We start from the raw sequence: 17437 nt of genomic DNA, 5'->3' as shown, positions 1-17437 counted from the left end.
TAGCTTCCAAAGATAGAATTGTCCTCAAAAGTTGGAGTTTGGAGAACCTATCAGACTGTTTCTTTTTCCACGCACGGAGAGAGAAGTGAAATTTATGTTGGAAAAACACACAAGCATATAAATTACAGAGCAACAATTACATAAGAATTTCCTTCAAGACATTCCCAACACTCATATTTTGCCACGTAAGTGCCATCTTCAATCAAAAGGATCTGTGTGCATCAACATGAATAAATGGGGTCGACGATGCTTGCTTTGGCCACCAATTAAGAGAACCCGAGTTCGACACAAATGCAACAAGCAACATTGAGGGAAGCCAATTGATAACAACTCCAAAACTGAAGCACATACTGATGATAGACTCGCTCTTAACAATGTATGCTCCAATTTACCTCTAGAATGGGTTCATCTCATTCAAGAATAGCGCACAAGCTCAGGAATAAACATATACGGCTCCAACAGCAGAACACAGTGCACATGCGTCAAAATTACTCGAAGGCACTTACTGTATGCAGATGAGCCTGTCTCTATTTACTAAATAAGATGAAAAAATTTGTACGAGACATCCAAGCAAGGGACAACAGATTAATCCCTGTATATATCAAATATATAGCAACCGCTATTTAAAAAAAGAAAAAGAAAAGAAAAGAAAAGAAAAAGAAGAATGAAGAATAGTATGCATGTATATTGAAGTATAGGTATTGTAGATTTTCTTCATTTAGTATAGTAACAGCTAAACCAAAAGATTAGATGGGCAAATATGGATAAACCTCAGCCAAGATGATGTTTACAGTTGTTGATAGAGAGCAGGTATCTGAGAGTGGATGATTGACAATGCAATGGAGAAAGACTGCAAAGCCAAAAGACTAGACTGGAAATAGACAAAGTACCGGCCATCGTTCATATCCACCATCTTCAAAACTGGTTTTCTATGTCTTGTGCCCTGAAAATTTACAAGCAGATCTTTAGTAACATTAGTACTGGTTCAGTCTGATGCAGCACATTAGTCCACATCTCGAAGACACTATTTCATTTGTTTTCATTGTGTGAAATTATAATAACTGAGAAAAGAAAGGCAAAATGTCTCCATATCACCAAACATGGACTCCCCGCTATAATTGTTTCTTAGTTCATTCTTAGAATAAAGTCCAAGGTGTAGGTGCGTTGCAAAGTTTAACGTGAAGTCTGGGGCATCATGCTGTATCGCCATTTGAGTTCAGAAGGTGAAGATATAATGTTTCTCATGACTACATACTCCACATCATCTCTTTATCCCTTTTGCCAAAGATTGTACAAATACATATAATTGTTTATTTATGCATTGGTGGAGATACCCAGTCTGCATATCTGCCATTATGAGATATTTCCACTAGAGTGCCTTTCGCATATCAACTGACTCACACTAGAACCTTAAGATGTGGCTTTCTAAAGGCATGGATTAATTTTCCCAAAAACAAGTATCAAGTAACTGTATATGTGAAAACATGAGACATGTGATGGGAAGTGAACTTGCTCAAGGTCATGAACTCTTAATTATCTCCTAAGGTCATTCAGAGGCACCCTTTGATCCATTACATTTCACATCAGATGACAGGATCCGACAGAGAGTAAAGATTTGTTGAGATTATTTCACTTCATCCACTAATGGAAATGAGACTGAACAACAACCTATATGATTGCTGTATGACTATTAGCGTATCTGCCTTTGGTCAGGGAAGTGCTACTTTTATCATTCAAAAGAAATGGTAAGTGTTTCTTCAATTTATGATATAAGCTATTATTTTCTTTAAGAGGCAATATAGCGAACGGCACATCAAATAAGTTGAGAAAATCAAAGTAGTGCCTGAAAATTTTGAGCAATTCTCTATGATATTGGGACAAAAAGTGATCAGAAGTACCAGTAAGATGCATCATCTTGAACCTACCACTACTGGTCTAATCATTACCGGGTGACCTTCCAATTATCCATTAGTTAGCAAATAGGAGGGATTAGCAGAAAAAGGGCATAGAAATATCTGAGATACAACATAACATGATTCAACATTAACTTGTTATCTCTATAAAAAAAGAATAAACATATTCAATCAATCTCAGTTAGATATTATGACAAAATCTTAGATTTCACAGATGCATGCATTAGAGCATTAGTTAGGTTCAGATTCAAGATTGTTGTGTATAACAATGAGAAAGGTGCAAGAAAAGAACAGCAGCAGAACCATTCTCTTCATCATAATAATCAATTAGAATAAGTGTGTGTAAGGTGAAAGTTAAATTGCAAACATAATCTTCGTTATTTATTAAACATCACACTCCTTTGCCTAGCAACCAGATGTTCTGGTTTCAATTCTTGGGTGATGCATCCCAAAAATCTGAACCTGGGAAGTCTGAGTTCCAGGTGGGTCATCCTCCTTTTCTCACAATAAAGATTTCCATAGCGAATCAAAATGAAATAAAGCAGACAAAGGGAGAACAGCATGTGCAGCCTTTTCTTTTAAACAATCCTCTAAGATTGCCCTGGGCTTAGCAACAGTACAAGCTAAAATGCTACAAAGCCTTTCCACATTCAACACATCAAGAATCTGACAGGATGAGAAATATTCAGTTTGCAAGAGTGAGCTGGTAAAAAAAATATGATGTTTGTGCAATCATTTTTGTCATTGAATCAATCTGTCGAGGAAGAAAGACAACCTTTATGTTGCCCAAGGTGACAATCCAAGAGGGGGGGTGAATTGGTTTCTTCTAAATTTTAGTGCTTTTAGAAACTTTCGTAATTAAGTGCGGTGGATGCTTTCTTAGGTTATTTGAGTGAGTTAAGTTAATACAAGAATAGAAGATAAAGCAAGGGAAAATGAAATCACAAACACAATGCAAACACACCAATATATAGTGGTTCGGTGCTCTCCTTAGCACCTACGTCCACTCCCCAAGCGTACCCTTGGGAATTCACTATAATCTCACGGATTACAGTTGGATTGTTTTCCGGGCTCACAATCCAAAAACCTTGTTGGTTTTACGGGCTCACCAACGAACCTATACAACTTTGGTTTTCCGGGTTCACCAAAAACCTTGTTGGTTTTGCGGGCTCACCAACGAACCTATACAACTTTGGTTTTCCGGGTTTACCAAAAACCTTTGTTGGTTTTGCGGGCTTACCAACGAACCTTTACAAAGTATTTAAAACAAATGAAAAGAAAAGATTTAAACTCCTAAATGAGCATATAAAGCAATATGAACTACAAAGAAGAGTTAGAAAGAAATTATCGCTTTGAAGTCGCTTTGCTCTTCTTTGTCAAGGAAGCTTCACTCTTCAAGGGGGGAAGGAGCTCTTGATGCCTCTTTGAATGTGCTCAATCCCTTTCTTTGATTCTTGAATGAAGCTCTTGATGAAGGAGATTAGGGCTCTTTTGTTTTCTTGTGTTTTCTTTGATATCCCACTCAAAAGTTGTTTATTCTGATGAATAGTGCCCCTTTAAATAGTTTTCAACCTTCCTTGGACAAGCCCCATTCGTCAGATTTGAAAAACTAGCCGTTACATGCCTTGGGAAGGACAAAAAGTACATCTGCAGAACTAGCCGTTACTGTTCAGCCCGTGTTTGGGTCGGCTCAACCTGTCCTTGGGTCGACCCAACTTTGCCTTGGGTCGACTCAACCATTTCTTGGGTCGACCCTCTCAGTAACCACAGAAACCTCAATTTCAGCCTTCCTTCCCATGGGTCGACCCAACCATTCTTTGGGTCGACTCAAAGTTCACTTGGGTCGACTCAACTTCTTCTTGGGTCGACCCTCTCAGTAATTCCAGAGAACCATTTTCTGTCTGTCTTTCTGTCTTGCCTTTGGGTCGACCCTCTCAGGGTTTGGGTCGACTCAAGCTTGGGTCGACTCAACCACTGTGTGGGTCGACCCTCTCAGTGAATCCAGAGAGCATTCTTCCTTTGCGTTTTGAGGTTCTTTGGAGGTTGGGTCGACTCATGCTTACCTTGGGTCGACCCAACTCACTGTTCATTTGTGCTGTTTTTGCAGGAGTGTGCCAGATGATTCCTAGATGTGCTGGGGTCGACCCAATCAACCTATGGGTCGACTCAATCCACACTTTGCTGCATTCTCAAGGTTAGATTCATCAAAATGAACAAGACCATATATATATTTTCAATTAAACAAATGTACTGAGAGTAATGAACTTATAAATGAAGTATCAATTTAACTTATAGCATGCTCTAGATAATTACTTGTTAATCATCAAAATAACACTATCATCCTCAATCTCCCCCTTTTTGATGATTACAAAATAAAGAGTATAAGCCTATTGATACTTGTCTTTAAAATCAGTTTATAAAAGGGATTGAATTTCAGAATTTCAGCTTTTCATATATACTTGTGAAATCTCCCCCTATATTATTCAAAATTTGCCAATTTGACTTTTTGAATGGCTCCCCCTTTCATTTATAATTCATTAAAGATGAAACTCCAAAAATTTGAGATAAAACATGAGTTTCAGATTATGTATCGAGGTGTGAAAGGTGCGTGCCAAATTCTGAAATTATGTGTGCCAAATTCTGAAATTTGATATAAATTTTTTGATCTGATGATTTTCATTGTTACAAATTGCTCCCCCTTAGATATATAAGCTTTCTTATATGATTTTCAATTTGTTTGCCCATTTATTTCTCTTTTCGTTTCATAACTTCTTTACTCACTCTTTCTCACAAAGTTAATACTCTTTCTTTAAACACTATCTTTACATATTCTAAACACTATCTTTACTCTTTCCAAAATTAATACTCTTTCTTAACTTCTCAAATGAAATACTCTTTCTTTTCTTAAAGTGAATATTCTATCTTTTCTTCTCCCCCTTTATATATTCTAAAGTGAATATTCTATCTTTTCTTCTTTTCTCCTTTATATACTCTTTCCTTCTCTTCTCCCCCTTTTTGTTATCATCAAAAACATATATATGGGAAAAGATGCAATTAAGAACAAACTTCAGACTTCATTGATCACAATAGGAACATTTTCATACATTAATGCCCAAAATAAAGATAAGTACAATGTTCCTCAATCAAGATTTAAAGATATAAGGGAAAAGCAAGATACATATGAGAAAAAGCAAGATACATATGAGAACTAGATTTCTAGCCTAGTCTCTAAACAAGATCGTGAGACTCTCCCGGATCGCTTGGCTACGGCTCTCTCGGGTCCCATTTCTCCAAGATCTTGAAGTAATCTACTGTTTGGAGATGATTGGAGAAGATTTGAGAGTGGAAAATAAGGTTTTCGGAAGAGGACAAAGGGTAAACAGTGCCCTAGATAGCTCACGGGTCCCCCTTTTAATAGTGGGATCCCGACATTGGGTCGACTCAAGAAACTTCTTGGGTCGACTCAACGTTGGGTCGACCCTATTCTGGGTTGGGTTGACCCAAGTGCAGAATTTTTCTTTTCTCTTCCTTTTTGCTTCTAAAAATTTTCCTTGCTTCCAATCCTTATAAATTCTTTCTGGGACAATGATACATGAGTAAGGAATCTATAGATAACAAGTTTGACTCATGTTTCATGGATTTTTAGAAATTGGAGGAATGTATCATGAGACTACTTGCTCCCTTTTATATTTCTTCAATAAAAAGGATCACATATACCTAATTCTCTCCTTAGCGTGCAGAATCTATCTTCACTCAAGGGTTTTGTGAATATGTCGGCTAATTGTTTTTCAGTGCATATATGCTCAATACATATGTTTCCATTTTGCACATGATCCCTAATAAAATCATATCTTATTTCTATGTGTTTGGCTTTAGGAATGAGATATTTAGGATATAAGCCAGAAGTGATCTCTAAATGTAGATTCCAAAGATAGTTTTGAAATCAAGTGTAGATGGAATCTTTTTCAAGTTATTTCAAGGAGTATCTAGAATAATATTCAAAGAAAGCACGAATGAAACTTCAATACCCTTTTTTTTTTTAATATATTAAGTATATAGCAACATGAGAGCAATCTAATTAATTTTTAGAGTATAGTATAAGAGCAGATAAAGATCAAAACTTATATACTCGAAAAAACATAAGATTATGTTGAATCCTTAATTCTTAATGACTTCAAAGTTCTTTCATGATATAAAAGTATTGGGGCATATATACCAAAACATGAATTTATGCAGTGTAGGATATAAAATTCAAGGCTTTGAAAGTTCTTTTAGAGCTCTCTTAAAAACTTTCTTTTACTCCTTTAAAGATCATAGCATCAAAATCAATTAAAATGAATTGGCTCAGGATTGAAACACCAAAGTGCAAGCCAATAAGAACTCATAAGTAGATTCCAAGATAAATTTTCAAAACTGAGACAGATGGAATCCTTTTCAATTAAATTTTCAGAAATAAATGATTTACCGATGAATACAGATGGAAATCCAACTTTCAAAAGATATTCAATGAAGCACAAAGTTTAATACCACTTTACATTTAGTATTCTTTGTCTCATCTTTAGATGCGAATTTATACGATTAAGTTCTATATGATCTCTCACTCTGAAATTTTCTTTCTCCCCCTTAATTAATCATTCCATTTGAGAGTTTAGAGTTTGAAGATAATTTTCAATAAAGAGATTGAGTATTTAAAGCTCCTCCTCAAAAGATGCATTTTCTTTCAAACCTTTTTTTTGTTCTTCTATAATATCAAGAATGTAGAGTGATCTAGAATTTTTCAAAATTTATATCAATCACTCTTTTTAATCTTTCAAGAATAAATTATATTTCCCCTTTTTTTTGAATATGTATGAAAATATTAATCAGAAAATAATTCTTTTGAAGCTCAAATTTCTTTCAAAAGTAATTACATTTTCTTTCCTATAAGAATTATTGAAGTGAGTTGAAATATTCTAAGCTTTAGGATCATTAACTCTCTTCTTAAAAATAGCTTTTCTTTTTAATGATAGAAGCATTTAATTATGTAGGAGTGTATATTCAAAATATTAATTTCTTAGTCATAGTTTTTCAGCAATGTATATATGAAGCACCATAAATCTTTTTAATATCAAAATAATATCATATGTTTAGAACCATTCATTTGCAATCAAGATCATTGAAAAACGCATCATTTAGACTAATTTTAATAAACTTATAAGATAGAAAATGATATGTTTCAGATGCGTATCGGAGCAAACAATCAAGGCATCAAAATTAATTCTATTTTTCTTAGACCGTAGTTTTCATCTAGGAATCATATTGAGTTATTCCTCAAAATGATGCAATCATTGAAGCATATAATGAAAGTTACAAAAATGCAATGATAGAAGCATTTTTTTAAATTAAGTTTAAGCTTTTATACAAAATCAGATTCTGAATTTCATAAAAATTTTCAAGGAGGCTTTCAGGATTATAATTTGAGATATGCATCTTCTACATTGTAGCTCATCTTAAATTATTAAGATTGAAAACACATATTTCAAGAACATTAGAGCACATCCAGAATCTTTGTAATTCATATTGAATTTTGGTACGAATTGGAGGACATTATGTACTAATGTTAGACAAGATAAAAGATAAATCAGAATCAATTCATTTTGCCTAATTTGCAAATTCAAATTATTCTTTTCTTTTATTTTTCAAAATATATTCATGAAAACAAAATGATGTTGTTGTTGGTAATAACATGTTTCAATCAGATTTTATAGGCATGAAGCATTACAAGTTATATTTAGGAAAGATCTTTGTTATTTGAATATTGAAAACACATAATTCATAACATCATGTTACATGCAAAACATAATATGCATTAAGTCATAACATCATGTATTAAAACATTAAGAGCAAACATGTCAAGGATCAAAATTTATTCTTTTTAAATAAACTCTCCCTATTTATATATAATTCTACATTGATTTTATCCTAAAGGTGTGTTTTCAAGTGATTAAAAATTTGACTTGATTCTTCTTATATACTTTCATTTTTACCTTCTTATGCTCTATACTCTATTTGCTCCCTATCCGGTGGAGTTGGAAGGGGCACGAGGTACTACCACTAGCCTCCCTCTTGTGCCGTCCCTAATATACCCTACACCGAATAGTTGGGTCAAATAGTGCCGGGTACTACCACTAGCCTCCCCATTAGCACCATCCCTATGATGAGCAATATAGAAGGGTTAAAATGTTCACTTCAAACTTTTTATGTAATTAATTACAGATTTTATCTCTTCCAAAAGGAATGTTCATATTAGTCTCACAAATGTGCCAAATATATTATGCTTGTTTTGCTTTTCCTAAAGATTGGAGTATTCCCTTGAATAATTGTTCATTTTCTTTTCTTTATCTCTCTTTCTTTTTATTATTTCAAGTAATTACATGAAAGAGCAGAATAAAAAATTAATCTAATATGCTGCATATAAATATATACCATGCAAAACAGCATTTTCATTATGCCCAATGATTCATAGCTTATCACAAGTTATTTTGAATTAGAGGTTTGAGGCATAAGCTTGTGTATTTCATGGTTATGCATTATATAGAAAAAGGTAGTTTAATCACACCATGAAACAATTATTACTAGCATGAGAATGAAGCATGATATCAAGATGATCAACAATTAAAAGTTTAATCATGCAACCATATAATTTCACACTATTGATTTTGCTCAACTAACTCGCAAGAGAAGAGTTTAGATTACCAGTGCATTTAGCATTCTTCAAGCTAAATACCTTTTAGATTCTTTACACCCTTGGCTGAAGAAAATCTCTCTCTTTTTTTTTTTTTTGCAAGGGAATGTTTATTGTATCTTTCATCGATGTGTCCTTCAAGTTGAAATTTCTTGCTCATAAATTCTGTATCATTAGCAAAATCTTTTTCTTTTCTTGAAGGCAATTCATTAGGTTCTCTAGGATACAAAAACATTCATACAACATATTTCTTAACTAGATGACTCAACATGAGACATGACAATAATTGAATTTGAGTCACTTTACTCAAGAGATTGCCTAAGTATAAGCAAGCACAAGTCACTTGAACTAAAGAGATAACTTCATTAAGTAAAATGGTTCAAGGACAAGCATGTGAGGCAATAGAAAGATTCATTAAAGTTAAATCAAATTTTTTTTGTTTTCAGAATCAATTTAACTTAGATTCTATTTGCATAAGATAATTATCAATAAGACGTGCTAGCTAAGTTTTAATCAAATTATCTTAAACAGTTGTTTCTATCAAAATTCAGATTGTTACATAGAATCAAAATGATAAACTATATTCTCAATAAAGGATCTAGTTTTAATAAGAATAGTATGAATTGATATTTCTACAACTAGTATCTTTTCATTGAATTTTCAATATACATTGCTTGAAGAGTGATATCCAAAGAAATATTTGTTTTATCAGATTTGACATTATTTTCATAAGAACATATCAAGCATGACATGTATGACTGAAAAATATAAAAGATATACAATATATCATTTTCTATTTTTCAGAAGATCAAAAGGAGTTTTCTAATAGAAACCATATGTATGACAAGCAATGATGATAACCTTTAACAGAAATCATTTAAGTAGATGACTATCATACAACATTGTCTTTTTCATTTCTTCAAGGATTCTATCAACCCTATTTTATTTATGGTGTTCTTGGTGTAGAAACAATTGTATTCAATATTATTTTCTGTGCACAACTTAATAAGAAATTGGTTTTCAAAACTATGCCATGATACAATTTTATTTTCATAGTTTGCAAACCTTTTTCATTTGAAACCTTTTGTAAGTTTGTGCCAAAGCAGAAAATATTTCAATTTAAGTGCCAAGAATAAAACCAACATTAGCTTTGAGAAATCATCCATAATTACAAAATTAGAGAGCTTATCTCCTAGGTTCACAATCCTAGAGATCCAAATAAGTTCTTATGGAGAATTTCCAACGGCTAAAAGGTGGAAACAATATTTTCAAATTTAGAAACGATTCTAGTTTATTTTTCTAGATGACATACATAGCAAACTTTGACCTTGCAAAAATTAATCTAAGTGAACCAATGACAAGGTCTTTTGAGATTAAGTCCATACTAGTATGAGTTGATTTTATATGCCAAAACTAGACTCTTTAATCTTGGTATTCTTAATGCATATATAAAAAAAATATACCAAGTAGACATTCAATAGAAGATAATGCCATGGATAAGAACTCTCAATCAAGCATATAGAGAATTCAAAGAGTTATTCTAAGAGTATTGATTAAGCAAATTATCCATCAATAACTGAAGCATAACATAGAAAGATGGAGTGATTTAGATATATTTTCTTTTCATACCAAAAGTATCACTTATATCACAGAAATGATTAATACTAGCTACAATTTCAATATGAGAGGATGCAAGGATTACTAATTTCATTATTTCTTCCATTTTAGTCACTCTTCTTAATTATATTTTAAGTCTCATTCTTTAATATATGTCTAGAGCACCCAATGTCTAAATTAACATCTTTTGTTGGAGCCTTGAGTGCTAGACACACCTGCAGAAAACATTCAGATTTTCAACTTAGGAACCCAAGCTCTTTTGGGTCCTTGTAGGTTAGCTATTATTGTTCCTTTTGGAACCCATATTTTCTTAATAGCTATTTTGTCTCTTAGTTTGCAGGTTTTAGGATTACAAGTAATATACTTCTGCATACTCTTGCTAGATTTAAACAACATAGATTTAGCAAAAACAGATAATGAATTTTCAGTTTTCTGTTTCTGTTTATTAGTTTCACCAGATTTGTGAAAAATTGTTTTAGGATGAATAGTGGAGGATTTAAGAAATATATTCTCGAAAGATTTTTGAGTGTACCAAGGTTGATATCCCAATCTAACTTTGTCATATACAGCTCTTAAATTTTCTATCATTAAATTCAGTTTTTCAGAGCTGAGAGTGAATCTTTCAACAGTAGGTTTCAAATTATCAACTTCTTTAGTTAATTTTTCATTATCTTCTGAAAGCAATTCATTGTTTTTCTTAAGTTTATCATGGCTTTCAGTGAGAAGTTGATTTCTCTGATTTAGTTCTTTATTTTCTTTAATTAAGATTTCAATTTCATTAGTCAGTTTTAGTTTTTCATCTATTAGGATTTGATTTTCATTCTTCAAGTTCTTGTTCCTACAAATAAGTTTCTTATGTTCTAAATACAAATCAGAAAAAACATCATGAAGTTCATCAAATGTAAAATCAGATTGAGCTTCAGTATGTACTTGATTTTTGAATGAGAAATCACTTTGTGTTCGAGTACATACCTCATCTTCATGTGCTCCAAAGCATAGATTTTCAGTTTCAGTTTGATGCTCTTCTTCTTCGGAACTAGTTTCAGATTCACTAGAAACGTTAGTGCATTCATATTTAACTTCAAGCATATTCCATATTTCCTTAGCAGTTATGCAAAAAGATATGCTATTAAGTTCACTATCATCCAATGCACAATATAGAATATTCATGGCTTTTGCATTTTGCTGAGCCCTTTCTTTATCATGATTAGTGTTTGTGTGTAGCCCATTGACTATGATACTCCATAAATCGTAGTCATGTGCTTGAATGAAAATGCGCATGCGTGCTTTCCAATATGTGTAGTTTATACCATCAAATAGTGGAGGTCTATCAATTAATTGTCCCTCACTCATAGAATATCCCACTTGGGTTGTCATGATCTTTAACTCTTGATTGTTAGATCAATGAGCACTATTAGAGCACCTCGCTCTGATACCACTTGTTGCCCAAGGTGACAATCCAAGAGGGGGGGTGAATTGGTTTCTTCTAAATTTTAGTGCTTTTAGAAACTTTCGTAATTAAGTGCGGTGGATGCTTTCTTAGGTTATTTGAGTGAGTTAAGTTAATACAAGAATAGAAGATAAAGCAAGGAAAAATGAAATCACAAACACAATGCAAACACACCAATATATAGTGGTTCGGTGCTCTCCTTAGCACCTACGTCCACTCCCCAAGCGTACCCTTGGGAATTCACTATAATCTCACGGATTACAGTTGGATTGTTTTCCGGGCTCACAATCCAAAAACCTTGTTGGTTTTACGGGCTCACCAACGAACCTATACAACTTTGATTTTCCGGGTTCACCAAAAACCTTGTTGGTTTTGCGGGCTTACCAACGAACCTATACAACTTTGGTTTTCCGGGTTTACCAAAAACCTTTGTTGGTTTTGCGGGCTTACCAACGAACCTTTACAAAGTATTTAAAACAAATGAAAAAAAAAAGATTTAAACTCCTAAATGAGCATATAAAGCAATATGAACTACAAAGAAGAGTTAGAAAGAAATTATCGCTTTGAAGTCGCTTTGCTCTTCTTTGTCAAGGAAGCTTCACTCTTCAAGGGGGGAAGGAGCTCTTGATGCCTCTTTGAATGTGCTCAATCCCTTTCTTTGATTCTTGAATGAAGCTCTTGATGAAGGAGATTAGGGCTCTTTTGTTTTCTTGTGTTTTCTTTGATATCCCACTCAAAAGTTGTTTATTCTGATGAATAGTGCCCCTTTAAATAGTTTTCAACCTTCCTTGGACAAGCCCCATTCGTCAGATTTGAAAAACTAGCCGTTACATGCCTTGGGAAGGACAAAAAGTACATCTGCAGAACTAGCCGTTACTGTTCAGTCCGTGTTTGGGTCGGCTCAACCTGTCCTTGGGTCGACCCAACTTTGCCTTGGGTCGACTCAACCATTTCTTGGGTCGACCCTCTCAGTAACCACAGAAACCTCAATTTCAGCCTTCCTTCCCATGGGTCGACCCAACCATTCTTTGGGTCGACTCAAAGTTCACTTGGGTCGACTCAACTTCTTCTTGGGTCGACCCTCTCAGTAATTCCAGAGAACCATTTTCTGTCTGTCTTTCTGTCTTGCCTTTGGGTCGACCCTCTCAGGGTTTGGGTCGACTCAAGCTTGGGTCGACTCAACCACTGTGTGGGTCGACCCTCTCAGTGAATCCAGAGAGCATTCTTCCTTTGCGTTTTGAGGTTCTTTGGAGGTTGGGTCGACTCATGCTTACCTTGGGTCGACCCAACTCACTGTTCATTTGTGCTGTTTTTGCAGGAGTGTGCCAGATGATTCCTAGATGTGCCGGGGTCGACCCAATCAACCTATGGGTCGACTCAATCCACACTTTGCTGCATTCTCAAGGTTAGATTCATCCAAATGAACAAGACCATATATATATTTTCAATTAAACAAATGTACTGAGAGTAATGAACTTATAAATGAAGTATCAATTTAACTTATAGCATGCTCTAGATAATTACTTGTTAATCATCAAAATAACACTATCATCCTCACTTTAAAGTCAGGAACCAAAAGGAAAAAACTAGAAGGTTTAAAATCACCTCTATGAATAGATTGACTGACTTGCAGTCCTCGCGTTGCTCCTCCAGGGGCAAAGAGTTCAAATGGATGGAGTTGTTGTTGTTGTTGTTAAGTACTGTGAGAGGGCAGCCAATATCCCACCCACCACAATCACACAGCCCGCCTGATCTCCATCTTTCAATAAGACTAGATGGACCACCAATTCTGGTGATCGGACCACCATGGAAACCCGCTGGGACTAGAACATTCAAACGTTTTGCAGGTTCCCCTCCATTCCTGCCATGGTTTTCTTCACTGCTTTCAGATGAAAGTGAGGGCTCCAGAGATGAATCAGCATGACTAACTGTAGTCTTCTCAAGAAATTTAAGGCCCCACCCACCAATTGCAGTCTCTATACTGCTATCATGCTGATAATCTTTTATGATAATTGCAGCCAACTCAAGATTAGGTGTGCAGTTACTTTCGAGGCGATTGACCAGATCTGATGGGTTATAATTGCTGACTTTGTTAAGACATAGTTCCCCTGAAAAGCTCTCAAACTGAGGCCTGATTTTTTCATTAGTTTTGCAAGTAGATTTATGTTTGGGTGAATGGCTTGGTCTAAATATGCCTCCTGCCTTCTTAGACAACCCCTTGTTCTTCATGAGAACAGAAGTTGAATTTTGCATTTCTCTAGAATGGTCGCTGTTGGCAGCAAACAAAACAAACTTTGTCTCCATGATTTTAGAGCGATTTGCATTAATAATTAGAGAGCTTGATACTTTCATCTTACCAATAAAATCTGATGCATTAGCCCCACAATTTCTGAATTCAGTTTTGCTACCTGCCATTGAATGAAACAAGTAGATGTAATCCAAGGCCTCGCCAACAGAAGATTTTATCTTATGAGGATCGGCCACATATATCTCGCAGCAATCATCACCCACTGTGAATACAAAATGAGGAGTCCCATTCTTCCATTTACATTGAAGTTGTGCTTTGGAACCAAAACACTTGTCAGCTGAAGTACACTCGTTGGAACATGTCGGCTTTGTATGTGAGCAAGAAACAAGCATTTTATCAGAATTTTTGAACTCAGAGTTCCATTTTTCAAGGTGTATTATATTGGTTTCAGGCTCTTCAGCTAAATTTCTACAGAGACCAGAAGGAGAGCTAGTCAACTCTGAGGAATTGGTCTGTGCGAGATTGAATGAAATTGCTCTGCCTGAGCTTGTGCTACAAACAGTAGCACCCACCAAATGGGAAACAAGTGAGCTTTTCATTAGGGACCCTGTCTCGGCAGTCCTCTCCATTGAATCAAATACCCATTGCCCCAAAGGATTAAGGATTAGATTTCCTGTCCCAGCTTCTAATGTGCATTCTACCGTATAATTTGTACTTTTTATCCTTCTATGGCGTTTTAAGCTTTTCATGAAAAACTCTATGGACCTCAGGTTAACAGGGATCTTGAAAAAGGATGCTGTTCTATGGAAAATATTTGGTGAATCAGAGGCTTCATACTCGGTGACGCCACAATATTGGGCAAGGTCCTTACCAAGACTAGAAAAACTGATATGATCTAGAATGGTCGGTTCGTCGCTGCATGGACGCGTATTTTGGCTGCATCTTTGACTATTATCTGGCCTTTTTACATCAAGAATTAAAGAATGCTTACCGGCCACCTTCTCAAACTCCGTATGTTCTGATGCTGCAGTATCTGAACGATTTTCTTTGAGTCCAATATCATTATTTGAGTTAACAGGTACAGCTTTTTCATCTTGAAGCACATCTTGATCGTCCATATATATCTGGCCCATTGCCGCATTCCAATGGGGTACCCTCAATTGTAATCCGCATGCGATGAACTTCTTCCCTTCCCTTTCATCTCATGTCATGAATCTGCATAGGATCACATGGAAACCAAGTATCCATCACGACATAATCAAGAAACTTAACATCTAGCACGTGTGCATTGTGTACAACATCAAGCTACAAGCCATTATATTCAAAAAAAATAAAATCAGAATTTCATCGGCATTTGATATATCTTTGAAGAACTTCAAAGTAAAGAAATCTAGGATTTCAACCAGGCAAATGCTTCCGAAACTCAAATTTCATAAACTTATTTATTTGAGAATAGTATCGAGGCTAGCAAGCATACCTAAATGACGATTCATGAGGCGCATGCCCTACCAACCAGACCCTATAGGACTGTCTATAGAGAATATGAAACAAGGCTTGAAAGCATGCATAGGGCCATTTAACAGGGAATATAATACTAAAGAAAACAAAAATCTTCATCACCACAGAATAAAGAAGATGACCTTGCCCATGCTAGTTGGCCTTATTTTATGCTTTCCAATCAACATGGAACACTGGTCGGTCCGGTGGTCCGCAGAGAAAAATTCTCTTTATATCAAATAGCACATAGGAGCAAATTTTGGTTCATTGATTCCAACCACCTTCCCATTCAGCATGTGTATCCATTAACAATGATGGAAAAACATTATGACTTTTCTCTAGTTAAATGCATGTATACCCAACATCAAACTTGGAGCCCCTTTGGGTAATCAAAGCATGAAATTATTGCACTGCACCTCCTCTTAGGCTGGCACTAACTTAAAATTGAACAAATAAGGTACGGTATGTCATTGCTATCATGTTTCGGCGGTCCATCCCTTCCATTAACCCAATATGGATTATTCTGTTACCATATGTGTATTGCCCTAGAATTTAACTTAAATAATAGCAATTTTTTTCAAAATAATTTGGAGATAATTTAGTCGTTAGGCAACCAAAAAAAAAAAAAAAAAACTAAAAAGTCAAGAAATTCAGGCTACATGCATATCAATTATTCTTCTTGCCAATTCCACTACCATTGCTTCCCTTGAAACTGGAAAAGGAGATATGACATAGCCAAAAAGAAAAAAGACGAAAAAAAATAGCATGAGACTTCAATATAACAAGATATGGTCCCTACTAAAATTACCAAAATGTGAAATCCTGCTGCAAAATTGGATAATTAAGAGTTTTTTTTTATTATTTCTCTATTTAGTAGAAGAAGAAGAAAGCAGGAGAGAAGTTTAAGCATTCGCACTCTCTGAAAACTTTGTTAAAGAAAAAGGGGGGGACAGATTAAAAGAAGAATTAAAACAAAAGAAACCATACTCCTCACCTCCGATCCAAAGCTCCCCCAAATCTGCAACCATCCGACAGAGAGGTCACACGAGTTCCAGGTATTAGGAAGGAACCGTCTTGGACCCTTATCTCGCCTAACTTCGACAACACCGACGACCGAGAGAGCCAGAACAGAGGAAAAGCGATGAAAAAAAGAAGAGATCTTTTCCTTCTAAATCGACAGGGAAGACGGAGGAAGGGAAGATTCAGAAGGGAGAAGCTCTTTGCCTCTTCTTTCTTGGTTGTTCTTCCTTCTTGTTTTATTTCAAAACGGTGGGCAGGAACAGGAGATTAAACACTAGACGAAAGGAAAGGCGATATCTTTCCTCTTCTTCCTTCGCTGTTACAAGGAAAGACGGGCCCTTTCCTATTCCTTCTCCGCCGTTCCCCGATGCTTCTCGCTCGGGCTTCTCGCAGAAGCGCGACCGGAGCTGCCTTTAGGCATTCCAACAAAAGACGTCGTCTCACTCCCACTGTTGCCAGTGGCAGCAGCAGAAGAAGAGGATGGAAGAGAGGAGAGAAGCCAACAAACGAAACCGCGTCGTATTACATGTGCTCGTCGCCCATGTGAATCGAAGAACAGAGGAGAGAGAGTGTGTGTGTGTTTGTGTTCGGCAATCGAAAAGCGACACCCTTGATTTCTCTTTGTTACTGAAAAAATTTAAAGAGGAAAGAAAAGAAGGGGAGTGGGTCTCCCTGCCATTCCGCTATCTTTTCTCTTTGAGTTTTCGTCCTTACCTGCACCTCGGTGCCGTCTCTTCGGGAGAGAGATTGGTGGTGGGGGAGGGAGGCGGGCTCCACGCTTTATTCCATCCGCTTGTGGTCAAAATCTTGGGCTCGTCGAACCACCCAACACGGAAACGAGGGGGGAAAAGTCTTGCAAGGTCCCTCCGGCTCTGCCAGTTGACCCGAGCTGGTTGTATTCCATTTGAACACCAACTTCTAGCACTTGTGGGGGAAAACCAGCATGCATGATGACCGCTTCCAACATG

At 35.8% G+C, this 17437-nt stretch overlaps 1 protein-coding gene across 1 annotated transcript; it reads right to left on the bottom strand.

Moving 5' to 3' along the window:
* Window positions 1-506: 506 nt before the first annotated feature.
* On the bottom strand, window positions 507-17196 carry LOC103711850. The gene is made up of 3 exons (XM_008798154.4): window positions 16444-17196; window positions 13310-15167; window positions 507-943 (listed from the first exon to the last, which is right to left on the bottom strand). Exons 2-3 carry the CDS (start codon window positions 15083-15085, stop codon window positions 788-790), a joined length of 1932 nt encoding a protein of 643 aa, XP_008796376.2. The 5' UTR covers window positions 15086-15167; window positions 16444-17196; the 3' UTR covers window positions 507-787.
* Window positions 17197-17437: the final 241 nt, after the last annotated feature.

Source organism: Phoenix dactylifera, chromosome 17, assembly GCF_009389715.1.
Source record: "Phoenix dactylifera cultivar Barhee BC4 chromosome 17, palm_55x_up_171113_PBpolish2nd_filt_p, whole genome shotgun sequence".
Taxonomy (NCBI): domain Eukaryota; kingdom Viridiplantae; phylum Streptophyta; class Magnoliopsida; order Arecales; family Arecaceae; genus Phoenix; species Phoenix dactylifera.
The sequence above is the reverse complement of the archived record's forward strand: the minus strand, read 5'-3'. Positions and strand labels throughout refer to the sequence as shown.

Bases quoted from the DNA above. Each gene is read 5' to 3' on its own strand.
- LOC103711850 (XM_008798154.4), bottom strand. From the start codon at position 15,085: ATGGGCCAGATATATATGGACGATCAAGATGTGCTTCAAGATGAAAAA. The intron at 944-13,309 runs GTGATTTTAAAC...GTAAATTTTCAG, and splicing joins CAGTCAATCTATTCATAGAG to GGCACAAGACATAGAAAACC.